The sequence below is a fragment of the Anarhichas minor genome, unplaced genomic scaffold (genome assembly GCF_050575085.1).
Source record: "Anarhichas minor isolate MPS153535 unplaced genomic scaffold, ASM5057508v1 ptg000041l, whole genome shotgun sequence".
NCBI classification, from domain to species: Eukaryota; Metazoa; Chordata; class Actinopteri; order Perciformes; family Anarhichadidae; genus Anarhichas; species Anarhichas minor.
This window is the reverse complement of record NW_027466487.1, coordinates 4,872,623-4,891,644: the sequence shown is the minus strand read 5'-3', so window position 1 is coordinate 4,891,644 and position 19,022 is coordinate 4,872,623. Positions and strand designations below refer to the sequence as shown.

The window sequence follows — 19,022 nt, the reverse complement described above, 5'->3', positions numbered from 1 at the left end:
TCACACTGCATACAGTCCGCGAACAGTAGGCGACACAGACACAGCATAAAGTAAAGTACAGTTTAGATCCTGAGAAAAGAAACGACCAACCTGTTTGATGCACAATGCGGGTCAAGACTAATAGTGGTGGAAAGGGACAAGCGCATCAAATGTGCATGAATGGGTTAGTGTGAGAGTTAGCGCCATCTGGTGGACAGTAGTGCTAATGTGGATTTTGCAAGCTTTGCCACAATGAAGACAACAGGAGGACGTGATCAATTTATTCATCAGCAATATGAATTCTTCGGTTGAACACGAAGCGCATCAGGATGCAAAAAAAACTCAGTATAAACTTGAGTGAGTATCATCAGAATATAGTTGTTAAATTAGGATTATTAAAACAGGCTACATTGTATTGTATTATATTGTATTGTATTGATTAAACATGTCAAATGTTGATGGCATGACTGTCTTCTGTGTGCGCATGTGTGTGTGTCAGAGTTTGCTGAAAGTGATCCTTGGCGGAGTCTTAGGCTGGAGGATGAGGGTGCATGTGGTTTTGAGGTCCTCTGAGGACAACACGCTGAGATGGAAGCTCAGCAGGATCTAGACAGAGAGAGAGAGAGAGGAAGGGAGGATAAAGGGAAGCAGAGGGGGAGGAGGTGATGGAGGCGTGAAGGCAGAGTGGAAGGGAAGGAGAAGAGCAGATGTTAAGAAGGATCACATTTCTGCTATATTCAGCAGCAGCAGTGGTGTAAGTATACTCAACAGTACTTTACTCCACTACAGATATTTAACAGCTTTAGTTAGTTACAGATTAAAAATGTAATTCAAAAACACAAGCCTATAAATTCAACCCAATGTCAAATACTAAACCAGGGATGGAGTCCAGGAGTTAGATCCACCAAAAAGACACTCTTTCTCTAAACTTTGAAGGGTTTCATTCAAATCACTGTTTGAGGTCCAAAGAGGTAAAATTGTCCAGTATATTAGAGAAATGTCTGAAAAAAATAGTACATTTGTGCAGCAGAACTCTCTTTCCTCTCCCATTCACCCTCTCACGACCCTCCAGATTCATCTTGTGACTCTTTGGAGGGGCTCAATAAGTTTGTAACCACTGAATTAAATTACCTAATTAAAGTATAAATGCTCCACCTTACCTAGGTAAAACAGAGAAGTGCTGCTTACGCATTGAGGCATCAGTATCAATACTTACTTTTCCTTGTAACAGAGTATTTTAGCATTGTGGTACTGGTTATTTTACTTAAGTAAAGGATCTGAGTGCTTCTTCCTGCCCAGCAAACACAGATTAAGCTCGTCTAATCATCCGTCTGTCTGTCCTTCCTTAAAACTCAACATCAGCCTTTCCACCTCTTTTCTTTCCTCTTGCATTGCATCCTTTCTCTCTGACTCCATCCTCCTTCACTCACATGCATGAGCAAGAGCTGCATCTCGTTCTCAGCGATCCTCCTCCCGACACACTGCCTCGCCCCAAAGCCAAACGCCAGGGAGCGAAACCCCCCCGCCCCCTCTCCTCTTTGGCCGTCCTCTCTGCCCCACCGGCCGGGCTCAAAGCGCAGTGGATCCTTAAAGACCTCTGCACTCCTTCCCAGGGGGTACAGACAGGCCTGGACCATCGTCTGAGGGGAGAGTTGATGAGCGTCAAACAAACTGAAGTCAGCCGTATACGTATACCTGAATGTGTTTGTACGAGTATGTGACAATCTGATCACTCACCCCAGCAGGAACGTGGTAATTCTGAAGAACAATATCTTTGACCGGATACCGCTGCACTGTGGTTCCCACTGGATATAACCTGACACAACCCAAAACACACACACACACACACACACACACACACACACACACGCGCGCGCACACAAACAGAGTCCTGTTTTCGAGATGCTATCTTTAACTTGTGACTCATTCCCAACACTAAACACAGGATCACTGGTAATCAATTCTCATTGTTGATGAAAACACTTGTGATGAAAACAGACTTTTAGACATCTGTTCCTCAGCTCAGAGCATGATTTTTCTTTCATGATATTCTATTGATCCTCTTAAGGGATGTTTCATGTAGTTAGCTTGTGTCAGCTGGTTGTTAGTTATCTGATTAATTACATATTTGTTTGGGAATGTGCACCACTAAAGCACAATTTCAGCTGACTCACGCATTATAGTGTTTGTTATCTTTTGACTCTATCCTTTAAGGTATGAAAGTTCACTCTCAACCTTGGTCGTAGTAGTTTGACAAAACATTCCTGACTCAAGTTCCACTTACACCCATTTTCTAAGGATTTTGACCGCCTCACACAGTCTTCATCAGCTGATGGAGTCTCATCAGTTAAGATGGGAGCTCAGTAATTTGTTGATTCCATCCATAGCACTTTTAAAACTTCTTGTCGGGACGAGAGACAGCAACTGATCTTACATGTCAGCAGATCCATCTTTAGGACAAATGAGTACACTCCATCCACCGATGAAGACCAAATGATATGATTGAAAGCCCTGGAAAAGCGTGTAAGTGGACCTTGAGTTGGAAACTACTATTTCCAAGGTCAAGAAAGAAATTTCATGCTTAACATTTAAGCTAATACAGATGAGAGCGTCCGAAAAGTGCTACTAGGGGAAAAAGTCAAAATATTCCAGTATGTGATAACTGGTTGGGTTTCTGGACATATACTGTATAATGAAGGCGGAGCGTGCTGGCCCCTATGTACTTGATAGGAACTGGGAGGCAACAGAGTAGCCTACTTGCAGAAATGGAGCAAAGTGTGTGCATGTGGTCGACAGATTAAAAAAAGGGCCCACTAATAAGTTAATCAGGCCAAGAGCAGATGGCTGCGTCTTGAGTATTATGTACCTGAGAATCTCCTTGATCGTGCCTTTTAGCAGTGGCGCCCCCTGCAGGGCTCTCTGAGGATCACCACCAGCCTGTGCCCATGACGTCCTCACCTGCTGCCTCACCCTCTCCTGCACCTCCGGGTTGCGGCCCAACTCAAACAGTGCAAACTGCAGGGGCACCGCAGTCTGCAGAGGGGATGGGACGAGAGGTGACATGGAATCAGTTATGCTGAGGTATACAAAAACACGCCAAGGAAGAAACACACACAAACACACACCGTGTCGACCCCTCCAGCCATCAGCTCAGTGACGTTGGCTTTGATGAGGTCTAAAGATAGCTGCCCTTTCTCCATGAGTTGGCCCAGAACCCCGGTGTACTGGTCCCCAGCTGCAGCCTCAGACCCCCGAGCCTGCGAGGAAGACATGCGCTGGTACCCCTTCTGGATCCTCGCCTCCGCTGGAAGATCAGGGCAGGGTGACAGCAGAGTCAGGTGAGATGGGAAAAGTGAAGCGGGATACTGAAAGAGTCTGATGAGAGTTGCCCAAGGTGGCCAACGAAGGCTGCCTACCGTGGCTGAAGATGTGGTCCCATGCGCTGGCGTGCTGCGTCCACAGGGGAGCGCCGACGAGGAGCATCAGGCGAGGGGGCAGGTAGAGGAGAGGAGGGGTCGTTGCCAGCATTCGCTCCACGGCCCAGATGAACTTCTGGGACTCCAGGGAGGGAGATGAGGAGAAGAGACCAATACGCTCCCCATAGATCACATGGCAACTAGCTATAGGGGGGGGGGGGGGGGGGGTATAGGTGGGTGAGGGTGAGAGACAGCTGATGTGTTTCAAGGTGAGCAAACAATCAGAAACAATAAGGCTAAAACAAGTGGACACACTGTTTTAAACTTACCAAGACTTCATTGAATAAATTAACTTCAGGTTGACAGTTTATTTAAGTAGATTATAAAACCGCCTGGCTCATATTTCCATGTTCAAATTTAGGCTTTGAAGGATTGCATGGCCCTGTGGGTTGAGGATATTCTAAAATGAGTCTGTAATGGCAAGAAAATATTCTATGTTTTTCAAATGCAACTCCGCACAGATAATCTTTATGTTTTCTGAGTGCATACTTTGCCGCAGAGGACTGCCTCTCCTCCACCAGACATCCATCACCTGTCAGAAACGCTCGTATTATATCAACCTCACATCACTGACTGGAATAGAGTTGCTTGCAGGTCTATTCCTATCCCGGCTTAGCACCTGGCTTCGTGTGCTGTGGTCCATTAGGAGCAGGCTAGCATGACTCAAAGTCATCAACTCTCCCTTTTTCACTCTCTCTCTCTCACTCTCACACACACACACACACACACACACACACACACACACACACACACACACACACACACACACTGCACACACAGATACATACAAGTGTACGGCACACTGAGTCACACAACCATTCACACGTGTGAATGTGGCACGTTTCAGATTTAGGCTGATGAAAGGAGCAGACCTGGTGAAAGAATGCTGGAGCTTTGATGGTGTTTGTTGGTGTTTCTATTTTTAAAGGTGTATGTTCTCCTTGACCTACGGCTATAATATGTTAACGACAGATATGCCTCAGGTCAAAATGAGGTTTGGCTCTCATGAGAGGTGAGAATTGTTTTGAATTAACAACAGAAAGAGCAGAAGCAGCGAGCGAGAGGGAAAGATTTTGTTCGTGCAGATTGTGTAATTCCTCTGACGTGAGATGCTTTCACGGCCTACGTCAGCATTTGTGACTCAACTCAAAGAGCTGATAGTTACGGTGAATGAAAGCCTGGCAAAGAGGGAGGTGACAAGAGGAGAAACCCCGGGTGAATAGGGTAAAAAATCTTAATAGATATCACCATGAAACTTACCCAGGTGATTACTTACTTTTGTATTACATGTTTTCTGTTGCGTTTTTAAATATGTACTAATTTGCACACATTTCCAGAACAGAAATCTGAACATTGGATAAAGCCAGGTTCAGAACTATTGTGTAATTTTGTCGACACATTAGAGTCAAAGTTTATACGGAGGGAATTTTGGATTGCTCTTTGGATCCCTCCATAAATCAGAAGATACTGTCAACAGTCAACAATTTTCACCATGGTTTTACGAATACAATGATTTACAAATCAGGGGTTGAATTATATACGAAAAAACACTTCTGTGAAAAGATTGTAGATAGGCATGACACTGAAAAGTTTGGTGTTTGTATACTCACATGGAGATTTCTGGCTCAGAGTCTGATTAAAAACCTCATGAGTAAACAACCTTTAAAGATATGTTCATTTTAAATATGCAAATGAGGCATCTAATGCTAACTTTTAGTGAAAAAGTTCTACAGATCAAATAGACAAAGAAAATAGAAAATTCATGTGTACTTCAACTGTGCAATCACACACAAATAAATCCCAGGTCACAAATCACTGTGGCTGATGACCTCTGACCTTCTAGCGCAAAGCGGAAGAGGTCAGGGCTGGGATCCATGGTCAGACTGCGCTTCCCCTCCTCGCCTCTCCCCTCCTTCTCAACCTTCGCCCGCAGCATTCGGCAGAAATCCATCGCAACCTCATCAAGCAGGGGGAGAAAACGCTTCACGGCCGCACTCATCATCACCTCCTTGTTGAGCAGTAGACGGTCAGCTCGCCACTCCTCGCCGTTCCTGTGGAGAGAAGATTTGGAGCGAGGCATTGAAGTGACCCGCTTCACTGCTACTCAGCCACTGTGAAGCAAAGAAACTGGGTTGGAAAGACATTTAGAATACTTTCCCAGACAGATGAGCTGTTCTGTTACTTGAATATATATACAGTATATCTCAAAAATATATATAGTGTAAAGTAGAGGTGATTTGTCAAAGTCTGTTTCATTATCAGTTTGTGTTTGCGCTTCTTTATGGTCGTTCTGCAGTTGTTTTGCATCTTTCTGTGGTTGCTTTGCATCACTTTGTGATGATTTTGTCATCATTTTGTGTCTCTTCGTGGTCTTATTCTTTCACAGAAATTGTCTGATTTTTTCTACAAACACAAACTCATGCCATCAGAATAATGTGAATGATGCTGCAATCACATTAATATTCTAAGAGCTTTAAAAAGCTACACCAACAAGAGAATAGCTGAATACTTTCCACTACTGATTGGATGACCCAAAAAAATTAGCAGGATTATGATGACACAAGTGATTACATGCACTTACATACACACACACACACACTCTCTCACTCTCTCTCTCTCTCACTCTCACTCTCTCTCTCTCTCTCATTTCAGGGGACATTACATTGACTTACATTCATAAAAAACATTCCCTTGAGACTTGTCCTATCCTTGATCATGATCATTCCCGACCCTGACCATATACCCAACCATAATGTTAACTAACCTACAATTTACGAGTCCCCACAGTGTGACGGCCAAACAGTTTTACATTCTATTCTCACTGGTTTTAACAGACATCACCTCACTCGAATCCTGGCTTCTCGCCATGTTGATTTCAGAATTGATTTTAAGAGTTTAATGATCACTTTTAAAGCACATCAGGGTTTGATCCCAAAATATATAAGAAGTGTTGATCCTGTATGAGCCAGCTTGCAGCCTTAGATCCTCGGGTGGGGCCCTTCTGGCTGTTCGAAAGTTGGGGCTCAAAACTAAAGGTTGACGGTGCTTTTGCCAAAAGGACCCCTCGGCGTTGGAACGACCTGCCAGAGGAGATAAGGCTCGCAGAATCAGTTATCGCTTCTTAAAAAATAATTTTATATGATGTTGCTTTTGCTTTGCTTTGTCTGTCAAAGCACTTTGTAAACTCTGTTTTCAAAGGTGCTACATAAATAAAGTTAATTCTATTATACCACCACAAAATGAGTAACACACATACATAACACGTGCACACAGGAGTGGTACCGACTTGAGGAAGACTCCCTTGCTGTGCTGTCGTGTCTCTCGGTGTGTTGCCCAGGGCTGCAGGGTCATTCGTCGGGGGTGCAGGCCCTCTGCGCGAAACAGCTCAGCTATGTCCAGCGGCAACATGATGTTCACACTGCTGTGGGTGCCCACGTGCTCCCTGCACACACAAATACACACAGAAAGGCGTAAACTCATATGCACTACTGCATCAGACACATTAGAAAACATTGATGATCTAATCTTTCTCTCCTCATTCAAGCGTCAATGCCACACGCAAAGCAATGACACCATCCCTCTATCTTCCTACTACCTGTAGATGGGGCCGAGGGTGTTGAAGGTCCTCTCCATGTGCTTGTGGAGCTGCCGGAAACGATCTTCTCTCCAGAACTTCACCAAGTTGATCCAGCCACTCCTCCCTGTGTGAGGGATCTCCTCAAAGCTTCGCACCCGACCATCCACACCTCTCTTTCTAACTCCTGTACTCTCAGCTCCTTTTCTCCCCTCCAACTTGCCATGTGCCACCGTCCCCGCTGCTGTCATACAAAAAGCTCTTTGTGGTGCGACACCACAGAGCTGATTTCTGGACCCGCAGGTTCCCTGTGTTCTGACACACACAGTCACTCGGATGTACAAGCTCCTCATGGTCTAAAACGAGATGTGTCCTGTCGGCCTCTTCCAGAGTTGTGACACCACTCGTTGGCGTTTCTGCATGACCGATTATTTCCCTCCTTCATCCTCAACCTCACATCCTTGAATCTGCTCCATCGCTCTGATAGTGGATGATGATTTACAGATGTGAAGATCAGAGTTCAAGAGAATCACAACAGAGCCAAAACGTCAGGCTGACATGCTCACACACACACACACACACACACACACACACACACACACACACACACACACACACACACACACACACACACACACACACACACACACACACACACACACACACACACACACACACACACACACACACACACACACACACACACACACACACAAAAAAAAAGAGAGAGTCCAGCTGGTCAAAGATGTCTTTATTACAATTTGTTTGTCAAAGAGTAAAAATAAAAGGACCCTGGCTGCCTATCAGTTTGTAGGAAAACTCTTCAAGGTTTTGTGGTGAGTTCTTTGTTTCTGCTTCCTGTTGTATAAAAATCTTTGATTAGGCAGCGGATAAACGAATCAAAAAACTAATTGTTTAAAAGTTCCCTCAACGATAGTCAGAGCATTAATATAGCATCAAACAACTATTTGCTATATAGATATAGTGAAGTATTGTCTACCTGAGCAGAGAGCAGGAAGCTCTTCCTCTGTCCCTCTGCACGACCCTCATACGGCGGTTACAGCTGATTACGGCGCCCCAACCGATGGCTTAGCGCCCACCCTCCGGTTCCCCCTCAGGTAAACACTGTCAGCTCTGTCAGCACTGTTGCTGTTATTTGCACCGTTAGCTGCGAGCCGCCGGCTCGGCTGTCGCCATGAGAGCTGCGTGGAGACAATAGATAAGCTCTGAATTTCGAATTGAGCACCTTTAAAACCTTGCTCATATAGGCTACTGAGATACAATTCATATACATGTGATATAGATCAGAAATTATTTACAAAGAGATAGTAAAACAATTTTCACAGTTAATCATAAAAAATGAGCACATTAAACGTCATTACTTGTGTGACAGTGTGATGAAATGTGAACGTGTTTCCCTGAGGTTCCTTACTTGTGAATAGATCACTTGGATCTACGTCATTTAGAGAAAAGTGACAAAGAAACTAGCTACAGTAGCTTCTAGATTGCATAATACATAATGTCATGAACAAATTATTATAATTACAACATTCGGCTCTAAATGGGGTGAAATTGTGATCATCCCTTTTACAGAAAATGAACGTATCGACCCCCTAATATAACACCTCATTAAGATAAGAACTTGAGTCATTCTATTAGTTAATAACATTTTAAAATCATAACTTTAAACGTAACACAACACTACTTGTGAATTAACTTTCCCTGACAGATGTATTCATTCGATTAGTAGTAGGGAATTTATTATATTTGCAGGTTTGATCACTCAAATTGATATTTAGCTCATCTCAGATTATAAAACTATCTGGCATATTGGTATTATTGCTACATGAAAGACAAAAGGAGCGTCTGAATGACATGTTTGTGTAACAGGAGTTTGTAAAAGATGTTGAAGCAGTTTGCGTGTGAGCAGTAATCATGTATGAGGGTCTCCTGTTGTTCCCATGAACTAAACGAACACATTGAGAAGGTGGTGTACCGATCATCCCTTTGATCACATGTTGATCACATGACTTTACAAGTCGCTGGTGCAGGAGCGGACGTCTTGCTGTGTTTCCTTGCTTTGAGCTCCACTGTGCCAAAGCTGAGGCCTTGAAAGGCGCTCAGCAGGTTAAAGCCGTCGTCCTTAGTTTTGGTTTTAGGATGAATGATCTTCGACAGCTTGTGGGGGAGCGACACTTTTCCGCCAACAGATTTCAGGTGGTTCGTGTCCTTCGGGCTCTAATCATGAATAAAAAAACAGAAGAAGAAAATAAGTTAATGTCCTGAATTATCTCTGTATTTGTCTACATTGCTCTTGCCCATGCTACATTAACAGGCAGCATTGATAGCAAATAGAAAGGCACCGGTTAAGAGCAGGCCTATTTGTTTATGAAGGTTTGACATATGTGAGCTTCAACACAAAAAACACAAAAAACACATACCTCCACAAAGACTCGATTTTGTTGAAGCTACAACGAGGAGCTTAAATTTTGTGTTGATTTCGGCGGTCCTTGTGAACAAAAGCGGTAATGTTTCCGAGTACCGGAGTCCCTTTGCCAAGCCTCTTATTTTACTGCAGCAAGGTCTGACAGTCTGCCCCGCTCAGCCCTGATTCTGGTTCTCTGGTGAACCTGCATGATTATGTGTGTTTGCCGGAGTCCGACCAGCACCGATGACAATCATCAGCAATAAACATATAGAAATAGCTAATCTTCTCGCTGATGGTCACGTTCACTTATGTAGGTCAAATAACGGGATCAGTATTAAAGAAGACATGTCAGGCTCATTTTCAAGTTCATACTTGTATTTTGGGTTCTACTACAACATTATACACTTTGATCTTTAAAACACACAATATTTTTCTCATACTGTCTGAATAAACTTGTATTGCCCCTCTGTCTAAAAACGCTCTGTTTTAGCGCCCGTCTAGCTTAAAAAATATAAATAGAGTAAAATCAGTGTGTGTGGAAATGAACATGGGTATATTAATATATACAGTACATGTTGGACCAAGTATAAGTGCTTTGTAAATATAACATCACACAGCAATTTATTTCTTACCCAAAAACTCCTTCCTTGTGCCATATACCCTATAGCTCAAATGACCATGTATCTCTTAATGAGCCGTCCCGCTGACGAAACAAACGAGAGTAAAAACATGAATTATTAATGTTTTCTCTCATTCTATTAGAAACATTAGCACCGACCTCAGACAGCTGATATTTTCTCCTGAAGTGATCTCTCAACGCTGCTCTCTCTGCATTCTTCTGAGCGTTCATTGCTTCCCGCAGCTTTCTGTAAACACAGCAGACAAAAACAGAAATACACTTGACATATTGCAGACAGAATTCAATGAAAGCAACATCTCTGCCGCAGCAGTGATTCAGGTTTGTGACTCAGAATTAACTCGATTTCCTTCTCGAATGAAAGCAAATACAAGCAGCTGCAGACGGTAACGTTATGAAAATGTCATATTTAAAAACAATGTGAATATAAAGCATGTGTTGCTTTATTTGCCATGAAGTTCTTCAATTCACAGGTTCTGTAAATCTATGTGCTTTCAGTACAGTAAGTACATTTACTCAAGTACTCTATTTCCATTTCATGCCACTTTACACTTCTACTCCTCAGAACGAAATACTATACTATAATACGAATTTGTACAACATTTTTCAAGGAATACTTTTACTTAAATACCATTTTCAATGAAGGCTTTTACTTGTTATAAAGTGTTTTTACAGCGTGGTATTGTCACTTATACTTGAGTAAAGGCATGATGTGTTTCTAAATTTGTCCACTTGCCTCTCCTTCTCCAGGTCCGCCTGGAACGAGCAGATGATTGACGGGTCTTTGGGGTGTGATGTTCGGAGACGAGGTGTTCTCCCCAACCGGTTGCATCCTCCTCTTCCTCTCTGACCTCTGGCCCTCTTGTTCCTGTGTTTGGCACACAACTTCCTCTCCTTCACCCGTGACACCCAGCTTGTCAGCTTCCTGATGGGTGTCTTCAGCAACTTTTTCACTCTCACCACAGACTCCATGATGCACCGGGACTCTCAGAATGGGAGGGAATGACCACAGCCCTACTTCTTAACCAGATTGTTGGGTGAATATATAAAAAATGTTCTCCTTCGCTCATGTTGTGCTGCTCTGACAGGACAATCTCAGGTCCTGTGGAGGCTATACCTCAGATTGAGACCTGCCAAGGACAAGGACGTCAGTCAGACAAGGCTCAGACACACAGGCTTAGTTAACTCTTTCACAGATGAAGTGTTTGTCATCTAGAGGAAAAGGGAATATACAAGAGAAAGATGGAAACCACATGGGGACAAAAAGTCTTATTCGGGCCACTTATCACTAAGCTACACACGACATTAACATTTATCATGTTTGTCCAGTCCACAGTTTACTTGCCCATGCAGGTGGCCACAGAAGGCCAAAGGCTCACAGCATACAATCCTGATAAAGCTCCAGCCAGATGGCCTCCACCGCAACCAGACAATCCCCCAACGCTTCACAGCAACTCAGAGAGAACCAGAAGAATCAGCAGAAGACTCTCCACAAGATGTTGTTCCTGTGCTCCGTGACCCTCACAGGAGAAAATGACTGTTTGTTGGTCCAGGTTTCATCCTCTTCTTCTTCTACTGCTGCTTGAGTCCTCCAGACTCAATCCACTCTTCAACACCCCCACCTCTCCCAAACAGATCGCTACTTAAAGGACTTAACGAGGGGAATCTCGTTAGCCTTTGCAGGTAATGAACGCGATGACTCATGCGTTTGTGATGAAGATTTAGAGAAACAAGCTGATGTCATGTTGAGTGACACACGCATGCATTCGCAGGCGTGACGTTAGTGTTGTTCCTGTTGGATCTCAGTTGTGCTCTTACGATGCTGCATTTTGGGGTTTTTAAAGGAGCAGTTCAGCACCTCATTTGGGAAGGTGACAAAAGAGGTAGTGGATAACGTTCTTCAAACTCAGCCAACCAGAAAGCCGTTCAATTCAGACAATTATCAAGATATAACACGCTTTCAGTTCCTTAGAAGAACATAATCAGTATTTGGCTCTCTGGATATCCAGAGGTGAAGAGATGATCACAGATTTGGGGAGAGGAAATGAAACAAAGAGACACCTGCATGGAGAGAGTCTGGCCTGAGACAGCAGCATCGGAGTCACAGAGAAAATGATTAACAACTGGACCAAAAAGCTGCCTAAACTATTAAAGAGGAAGGGACAAAGTGAGATCATCCCTCTAAAATGTTTATATATACAGTATATATACATATATATATATATATATATATATATATATATTTAGAAAAATACACAAAATAATAATGATGAACATGCCAGAAAAGGCCACCTCTGCTGACGCATATCTTGTTTTTTCTGGATTCTATGCCTTATATCTGTGCCAAAAAAATGTAGTTCAAAATAAAAAGTACTAAATGAACATCTAATAAAACGTTTGTATTTTCAATAATGGTTTTACACTCTATGATGTAGTTGTAACCAGTTATACAGACATTTACAAATTTACAAGACATATTTTATATTGTTACACCTGTATTTCACTATACTGTCATTCAATCTAGCTGTTGACACATACTAATAAACACTTAAATCTGCTTACAGCTACATAATAGTGTGTTAATTCATTCATTATATGTTCATATGATGCTAATGAACGCTAAATTAGGGGAGTTGAAGTAAAGTGTTACCCATGTGTATTCCTTGATTCCCTCTTTGCACATTTTCTGCATTGTGCATGTCTTTGAATGTCTCCTCTCGGTGAGTTGTGTGCTCTATGGCCTACTCTAATGCCCTCACTCACATAGCCTCTAAACTCTTCAACCAAACCACTCAATATCCCTCGATCACTTGTTTCCCTCCTTTTCTTTTCCCTCTACTGCCCAGACCACTTTGTTGTATGGCAGGTGAGGACACTTTAATGCTTTAACAAGATCACCAAGACAAGCCACGCCTCCTTCAAGCTCATGGTCAGAGACAGATCTGGGATCAGTTTACTCATCCAACCATCGTTTCCTGTGTCAATAGGATTTCTCCACAGAAGGGAGAAATAGAGGTTGAGCACATTACCGACCCTAAATCTGAGATATGTTAATATTCTCCAATATCTTGTAGCTTATATCAGAGCAACCAAACACACAACTTCTGTCGATTATTAACACACTCAAGCTCATTTCTGATGAGCAATGCACACTTTGTAAAATCCAGTGTGGGGGGGGAATTAAAAAGGGACTACTCAAATTACATTACAGTCGTTTCTTTTGTGTAGTTGCTGATCATATTATTTCATATTATTGCAGACTGACACCAGAGCAGTGAAGTGAAGATGTGGTCCTGCAGCTAAGAAATCTTATAATCCAACAATGTATCATTCTCACATTTGCTTTTACAGGTAATGTCATGTAATTTGAAGATAATAAATAGGAATAAAAGTGAAAAATAACTATTATTTTCGTCTATTTCAGGTCTATTGCAGAGAATGGTAGCTAAACTAGGAGACACTACACCGATGATTTAAGAGACGTTTTGGCACAGAGATGTTTCCACGGACCTTTTGGTACAAAGCTGTACCTTTTGGTACAAAGCACATGCAGTCAGCGTGCATCACACGAGGGCGTCTCAGCCTGTTAAACCACCTGCTCAAGCCCCATTCAGTGATGGCCACAGCTTCTAGGTCTAGCTTCTTCTAAAAGAATCTATTCACCAGACTCTCACTCATACTTCAGTAGTCCTTTTATCAAATCCCAAGATTTAAACAGTCAAATTCTAAGTATAATTGTAAATACACTATACATATAACATGTAAAATATTTGTTGAAAAACTAACTTCTGTATTAAACACAAAGACATTGATTTACTTTCCTTCAACAAATCTCCATCCACACATACAGATCTGGGATGTTCATGCCTTTTGACAGCCAAGGAAGAAGATCATATACACAAACGTATACATACCCTCATTATACACACACATACAAGTACACACTACCTCCCACACAACCACACACATACATCAAAAGTAAGGTCTCACTCAGTCAAACACACGTACGTTGACAGCGCGTCTCTCTCCGCTCTGCCCAGGCTGAAAGTGAACATTGGCAGGCGCACACGCTCGCTCAGCCTGGTGACCGTCCTCTCTGCTGAGCTGCACTCCATCGAGATGCCAGAGGAGGTTCAGCCAGTAAACTGGAGTTAAGTAAGAAGTGTGAGACACGGCTGGGCCGATTAAAAACTGAATTTATTTTTACTACTAAAGAAGTCATTCAATAACAAGCGTATGACAAAAAACACTAAAAAATATTTTTATAAAGTGACTGAGAGCGTAACACTGAAAAGATACTTTTAAAGGTTGCATATAAGCTTTTGTGACTACGTCCTCAACGTTTTAGAGAGACCTTTTGGAGCTGACTTGATGTACTTACATGTGACGATCAGTCAGCACCCGGTAGTTCTGAAAGTTTTGTATTTACAGTACCAACTAACCGTATCATCCATTGGTTTCCACTCATTTCTGTTTGACACAAAAATCAGCAGACTGTTGAAACGTTTCAGTGAAAGTCAAGGATCGCAAGTTACATTAATGTTGTAATGTATTTTTTTAAATCAATTAATGTAACATTTACAAAAAGTAATGCAACTTTTAAGGGTCTGCTAAAAGATTTTCATACCGACACATGAATGAAAAGACACTTTTTTTTTTTTAAATCTGCTGTATACTGTGAATATAATTGCCTCGACTTGCCTCACTCTAATTATATAGATTGATGTTTTCTTTCCTACTCAATCAGCTGACTGAGGGCGTCACCAATCATTTGGTTGGAGTCAAACAAATATTCCTTTCTCTGCTGCTGTCAGCTGTTCAGTATACAATTTGACATGACCCACCTCTGCCCCATTCACCTCCAGTCTGATCAGAAACACCTGTCCAATGCATCTTTCCACTTCCACATCCTTCACCTTTTGTTCTTCACCCTTTCACCATCACCCGACTCCTTCGGGGGAATGTTCCTGTCGGGCTCACGGCATGACTACCCCCATAAAATCGGTCTACTTGCCAAAGACTCTTCACATAAAGTATTTCTTCAACTTTTCACATTGTGCACTTTATAACAAACATAGAAATGTATAACTTCTTTAGCCTCCTGATTGAAACGTAATACATGTTTTGCAGTTGAGAAAGTAGTACTTGCAAAAACACTGGTATGGTCCGCACAGAGTCAAGTGTCTATTCAGGGTCTCATCTGCTCATATCACAGCTGTTCCTCCAGACTTGACTCCTTCCTGGATGATGAAGAGGCAGGAAGAAGGGTTGACGCAGGGCAGAGGAAAGAGGGATGCGTGTCGAGGGCTCGTACTCCAGCATCCCCTCCAAGAGGTAAAACAACTGGTGGTGGTCTCTTCCATGTGATAACAAGTAATTCTGAAAAGACACAGAGAGGAACGTGTTGTTGTAGGGAGTTAATGTGGCTCATGATTAAAAGTTTGCACCCGCCACAGCTCACCCTTAATGGTTTGCACTTGGCTTTGACGTAGCGTCCGGCCTTGGAGCACTCATTCCAGTCGAGACGCCCACAGTGGAAATACTTCTGCTTTCTGTGAAGAAAAAAAAAAATCATGTTTGGTCCGGTAAAGTTTGTTTCCATGTGTGTTTTGTGCAACAGTGTAGAGGAGTGTGTTACCTGCTCCTTTGGATCATTCTCTGAGGAACCGGCCCCTGTATGCTCTCCATCATAGCAAGATGCTCCTTATTGTCATGAGTCTAAAAGCGAAGATCATGTCAACAAAATCACAATCGTACAACTTTCAGCATGCTCTGATTTTACCAATACAATCCCACATGTGACCTGGTACAGTGTGAAGCCTTCATAGTACTCAAACAGGATGCATCCGATACTCCACACGTCACACGGGTGACTCCAACCCAGCTCTGTGGGAGAGAGCAGAGGGACAAAACCTTCAACACAAGTGAATAGGACCGACAGCTGGTCACTCCCTGGTCTCAATCAACATCTATTACCCAGTATGACCTCTGGAGCTCGGTAGTGACGTGTGGAGATGACGGCCGAGTGGTGTTCGTGGTCAAAGGTGGCGCTGCCAAAGTCAACAAGCCGCACTGTGGTGTCATTCATTCTCCGCTCATTGCACTTCTGAAGGAAGACAGAACGTAAACAAGCCAACCCTTTAGTCAGATACACAACACTTTACTTGGTAGTAAGTAAGCACACCTGTGTTGGTAATAATCCCCTTTTGCAAAGGAAAACTGTGCACATGCAACTATCCTAAAGGAACAGTTTTAAAACAAAGAGGGAGACTGGAGAGAAATAACAGAAAGGACCAGAGTTCAGTCAGCTGAACACAAACACACAAGCACACTCTCACAGACGGTCTGTAGCCGGCTAACTTAAAGCTAACATGTAGAACTTTGCTCTTACAGTTTTTTTTGCAATTGCCAAGACAGAAAAACTGGTTCTTGAGCACAATTATTGAAACCACTAACTCATCTATTGACCAGGTGTGATGAACCATAAGCACATTGTTGGCTTTACACTAAGTTAGAAATTCTGAAACACACTTTTTGCAAATAACAACACACAGTTAACTACTTAAGACACATCATTTTAAACCTGCAGCCTGAATGTCCGGTGAAAACACAAATCGGATCACTTAGAAATCAGAGCTGGAACACTATGAATAGGATTCAGGTTTGCTCTTTGGTGGGCACATCAATGGAGGCCAATTTTGCACTGTCCCACTCAGGTCAGCAAACACTACCTGTTGGTGGTTCACAGGTTCTGCGGAGCAGAATTTGCATCCAAATGAGCAACGGCAAAGCAAACGTCCCCGGTTGCTCGGCCTGCATTAATCCCTGCTTATTTAACAACCTGTCTTTCTTTCACCCCCAAAGGTCCCAGCTTCCTGCCTGCAGCTGTTTACCTTCTCGGCGTTGTATATGAGCGAGTAGTCTGAGTTGACAAAGAGGATGTTCTCAGGCTTCAGGTCGGTGTGAGTCAGCTTGTTGTCATGGAGAACTGCAGTGGAGACAAAGGGAGGAGGGGAAGTAGATTGGGACGTATCAGGAGAGAGCCAACGCCCTCGTCTGGTCGAGTTCTTTGTTGGTTTAACAGTCAGACTGTGATAGATTTGTAGGAGGAAAATAAACTCAAAAATCCTATACATCAGAAATCCTGAATGAAAATAATCTGAATGTTTATGTTTGTCTTTCACTTTAATCTGCATGGGGGAATCGGGAACACTCCTATCATCCTCAGGTGACCCTCTAAATATCTACCTGGCTTATTCGCTCCTGCACGGGACAGCTGTTATAATCCGCTTACTGTCATCACTGACATTGATCCTGAAGTACAAGAGAAAAAGCAAAGTGGTGTGATGCATGTTGGACTCACAGCTGACAGCGTGGCAGATCTGGAGGGCCATGTGTCGGATCTGGTTAATGGGATAAGGCAGGAAGTTGTTTGCTTTCAAGAAGTCAAAGGTGCTGAGAGACAGCAGCTCAAAAGAGATGCACATGTGGCCGTAGTAGTTAAACCAGTCCAGCATCTGCACACAGTGGCTGATGGGAAAAGAAGATGGTGGTAATTGTTTGGTACAAGCACGGTAGCTCAGTTCCAGTGCAAAGAAAACAAGACCAGTTAGAGTAGAGTTTAGAGCACAAGGTGAGCTAACAGGGAGAGCTAAGTGGTCTGATCGCTGTAGGAAAGAGAGACGAAAGGTATGAGACATAAAAAGAGTCAAAACTACAAACTACTCACTGTCTGTTGTCTGGATCTCTCGTCCTGATCTTCTCCAAAACACTGATTTCCAGTTTGGCTGCTTCTCTGTATTTCTCCAAGTTCTTAATGATCTTCAGAGCAATTCGATTTCCTCCTCTGTGTTAAAACGCTGCCGTTAAAAGCACTAAACACCCATTGCATTGTGGTCCCACTTTCATTATTAGATGTTGCAAAGTATACCTGCTGTGGTCCGAGCATTGCACAACCTTCCCAAAGGTTCCCTCACCCAGAGTGTCGACTATCTCATCTGTAAGAGAGTTTATTTGATAAAATTACAGCTGGAGCATTGTTTCTACAACAGCTGCCACCCCTTACACGTGATACCTACATCTGTCTTCGAGGACGTCCCCACTTTTGTAGATCAGGTGGCCGTTCTCAGTGTCCCTCTCATTATCGCCTGCAGCCTCACTGCTGCTTCGCTGGAAGCAGAGGCACATTTATGACAGCTGGAGCAAAAGAAGAGAAGTCTGGGTCGGGATCAACCTGCCTCTGTGCCTTTCTCCACAATCCAACTAAAGGCTGAGACGATGCGAGTGACACCTGACCTATGGGGGTCTTAAAGGGCAGCGGTCATCAGGTGGAGTCAAGACTGATGCATTCAAACTTACCTGCAGACAAATGCACACGTAGCGAAAGCTAGTCTGCATTAAAAGGTGCTTAATTTCACGTATTTCTCCAAAATCGCAGACTCTGAATGCAGCCGTGATGAAAGAAAAAAAAAAATTTTTGCATCGAGTTTGATCCTGACGACCTGAGTTTGTTCTAAAGGAGGTTAATAACAAATGTCAAATGACTTCTGGCCTCTTTGGAGGAGCTGAGGCTCTATTTCCATCCGCATTCTGAGACCGTTATTAATATCAGAAGCCCAGCATGTGCTGAGGAGACACTTACTGCAGGGCACGGGCCACGAAATAGACCATACACAAACGCATGTAAACACACATGATGTGTGGAGCTGGAAAACTAAATTATGACTTAAACTTCACCACATAGTGCGGGGGATTTCAGGTCAAACGTCGACCATGACGCGGCGGTGACTGTTGGTAGGAAGAAATAGAAGCAAGAAAACAGCAAATGCATGCACAGAAAATAGAGATACTCACAGAGAGGCAGAGGCAAATACAGTCCAGAAAACCCTTATAGAGAGAGCACAGTTCTGTCTTCCCCATTATGCAGAA

General features: G+C 43.1%; 3 protein-coding genes across 3 annotated transcripts; all 3 read right to left on the bottom strand.

The window, feature by feature from the left end:
• Nucleotides 1–474: 474 nt before the first annotated feature.
• cyp11c1 (cytochrome P450, family 11, subfamily C, polypeptide 1) lies at nt 475–7,382 on the bottom strand. The gene is made up of 9 exons (XM_076109155.1): nt 7,051–7,382; nt 6,742–6,897; nt 5,292–5,506; nt 3,396–3,599; nt 3,105–3,283; nt 2,846–3,012; nt 1,717–1,795; nt 1,410–1,619; nt 475–585 (listed from the first exon to the last, which is right to left on the bottom strand). Exons 1-9 carry the CDS (start codon nt 7,380–7,382, stop codon nt 475–477), a joined length of 1,653 nt encoding a protein of 550 aa, XP_075965270.1.
• Nucleotides 7,383–9,051: 1,669 nt separating this feature from the next.
• Nucleotides 9,052–11,066, bottom strand: LOC142969318 (complexin-3-like). Its single transcript, XM_076109156.1, has 3 exons — nt 10,827–11,066; nt 10,236–10,319; nt 9,052–9,267 (listed from the first exon to the last, which is right to left on the bottom strand). Exons 1-3 carry the CDS (start codon nt 11,064–11,066, stop codon nt 9,052–9,054), a joined length of 540 nt encoding a protein of 179 aa, XP_075965271.1.
• A 4,132-nt stretch (nt 11,067–15,198) lies between these two features.
• Nucleotides 15,199–19,013, bottom strand: clk2b (CDC-like kinase 2b). Its single transcript, XM_076109192.1, has 11 exons — nt 18,948–19,013; nt 18,173–18,263; nt 18,025–18,091; nt 17,824–17,940; nt 17,458–17,624; nt 16,988–17,082; nt 16,071–16,200; nt 15,898–15,980; nt 15,733–15,812; nt 15,556–15,646; nt 15,199–15,473 (listed from the first exon to the last, which is right to left on the bottom strand). The coding sequence occupies exons 1-11, from the start codon at nt 19,011–19,013 to the stop codon at nt 15,291–15,293; spliced, it is 1,170 nt and encodes a 389-aa protein (XP_075965307.1). The 3' UTR covers nt 15,199–15,290.
• Between the last annotated feature and the right edge of the window lie 9 nt (nt 19,014–19,022).

Coding starts and splice junctions, on each gene's coding strand:
- clk2b (XM_076109192.1), bottom strand. CDS start 19,013: ATGGGGAAGACAGAACTGTGCTCTCTCTATAAGGGTTTTCTGGACTGT. Junction 18,264..18,947: donor GTATTTGCCTCTGCCTCTCT/GTGAGTATCTCT, acceptor CTCTGCTTCCAG/CGAAGCAGCAGTGAGGCTGC. Junction 17,083..17,457: donor GATCTGCCACGCTGTCAGCT/GTGAGTCCAACA, acceptor TCTCCACTGCAG/TTCTCCATGACAACAAGCTG.
- cyp11c1 (XM_076109155.1), bottom strand. CDS start 7,382: ATGAGGAGCTTGTACATCCGAGTGACTGTGTGTGTCAGAACACAGGGA. Junction 3,600..5,291: donor CTTCCGCTTTGCGCTAGAAG/GTCAGAGGTCAT, acceptor CCCCCCCTATAG/CTAGTTGCCATGTGATCTAT. Junction 3,013..3,104: donor TGGCTGGAGGGGTCGACACG/GTGTGTGTTTGT, acceptor TCCCCTCTGCAG/ACTGCGGTGCCCCTGCAGTT.
- LOC142969318 (XM_076109156.1), bottom strand. CDS start 11,066: ATGGAGTCTGTGGTGAGAGTGAAAAAGTTGCTGAAGACACCCATCAGG. Junction 10,320..10,826: donor ACCTGGAGAAGGAGAGGCAA/GTGGACAAATTT, acceptor GTTTACAGAAAG/CTGCGGGAAGCAATGAACGC. Junction 9,268..10,235: donor GAAAATATCAGCTGTCTGAG/GTCGGTGCTAAT, acceptor ATTCATGATTAG/AGCCCGAAGGACACGAACCA.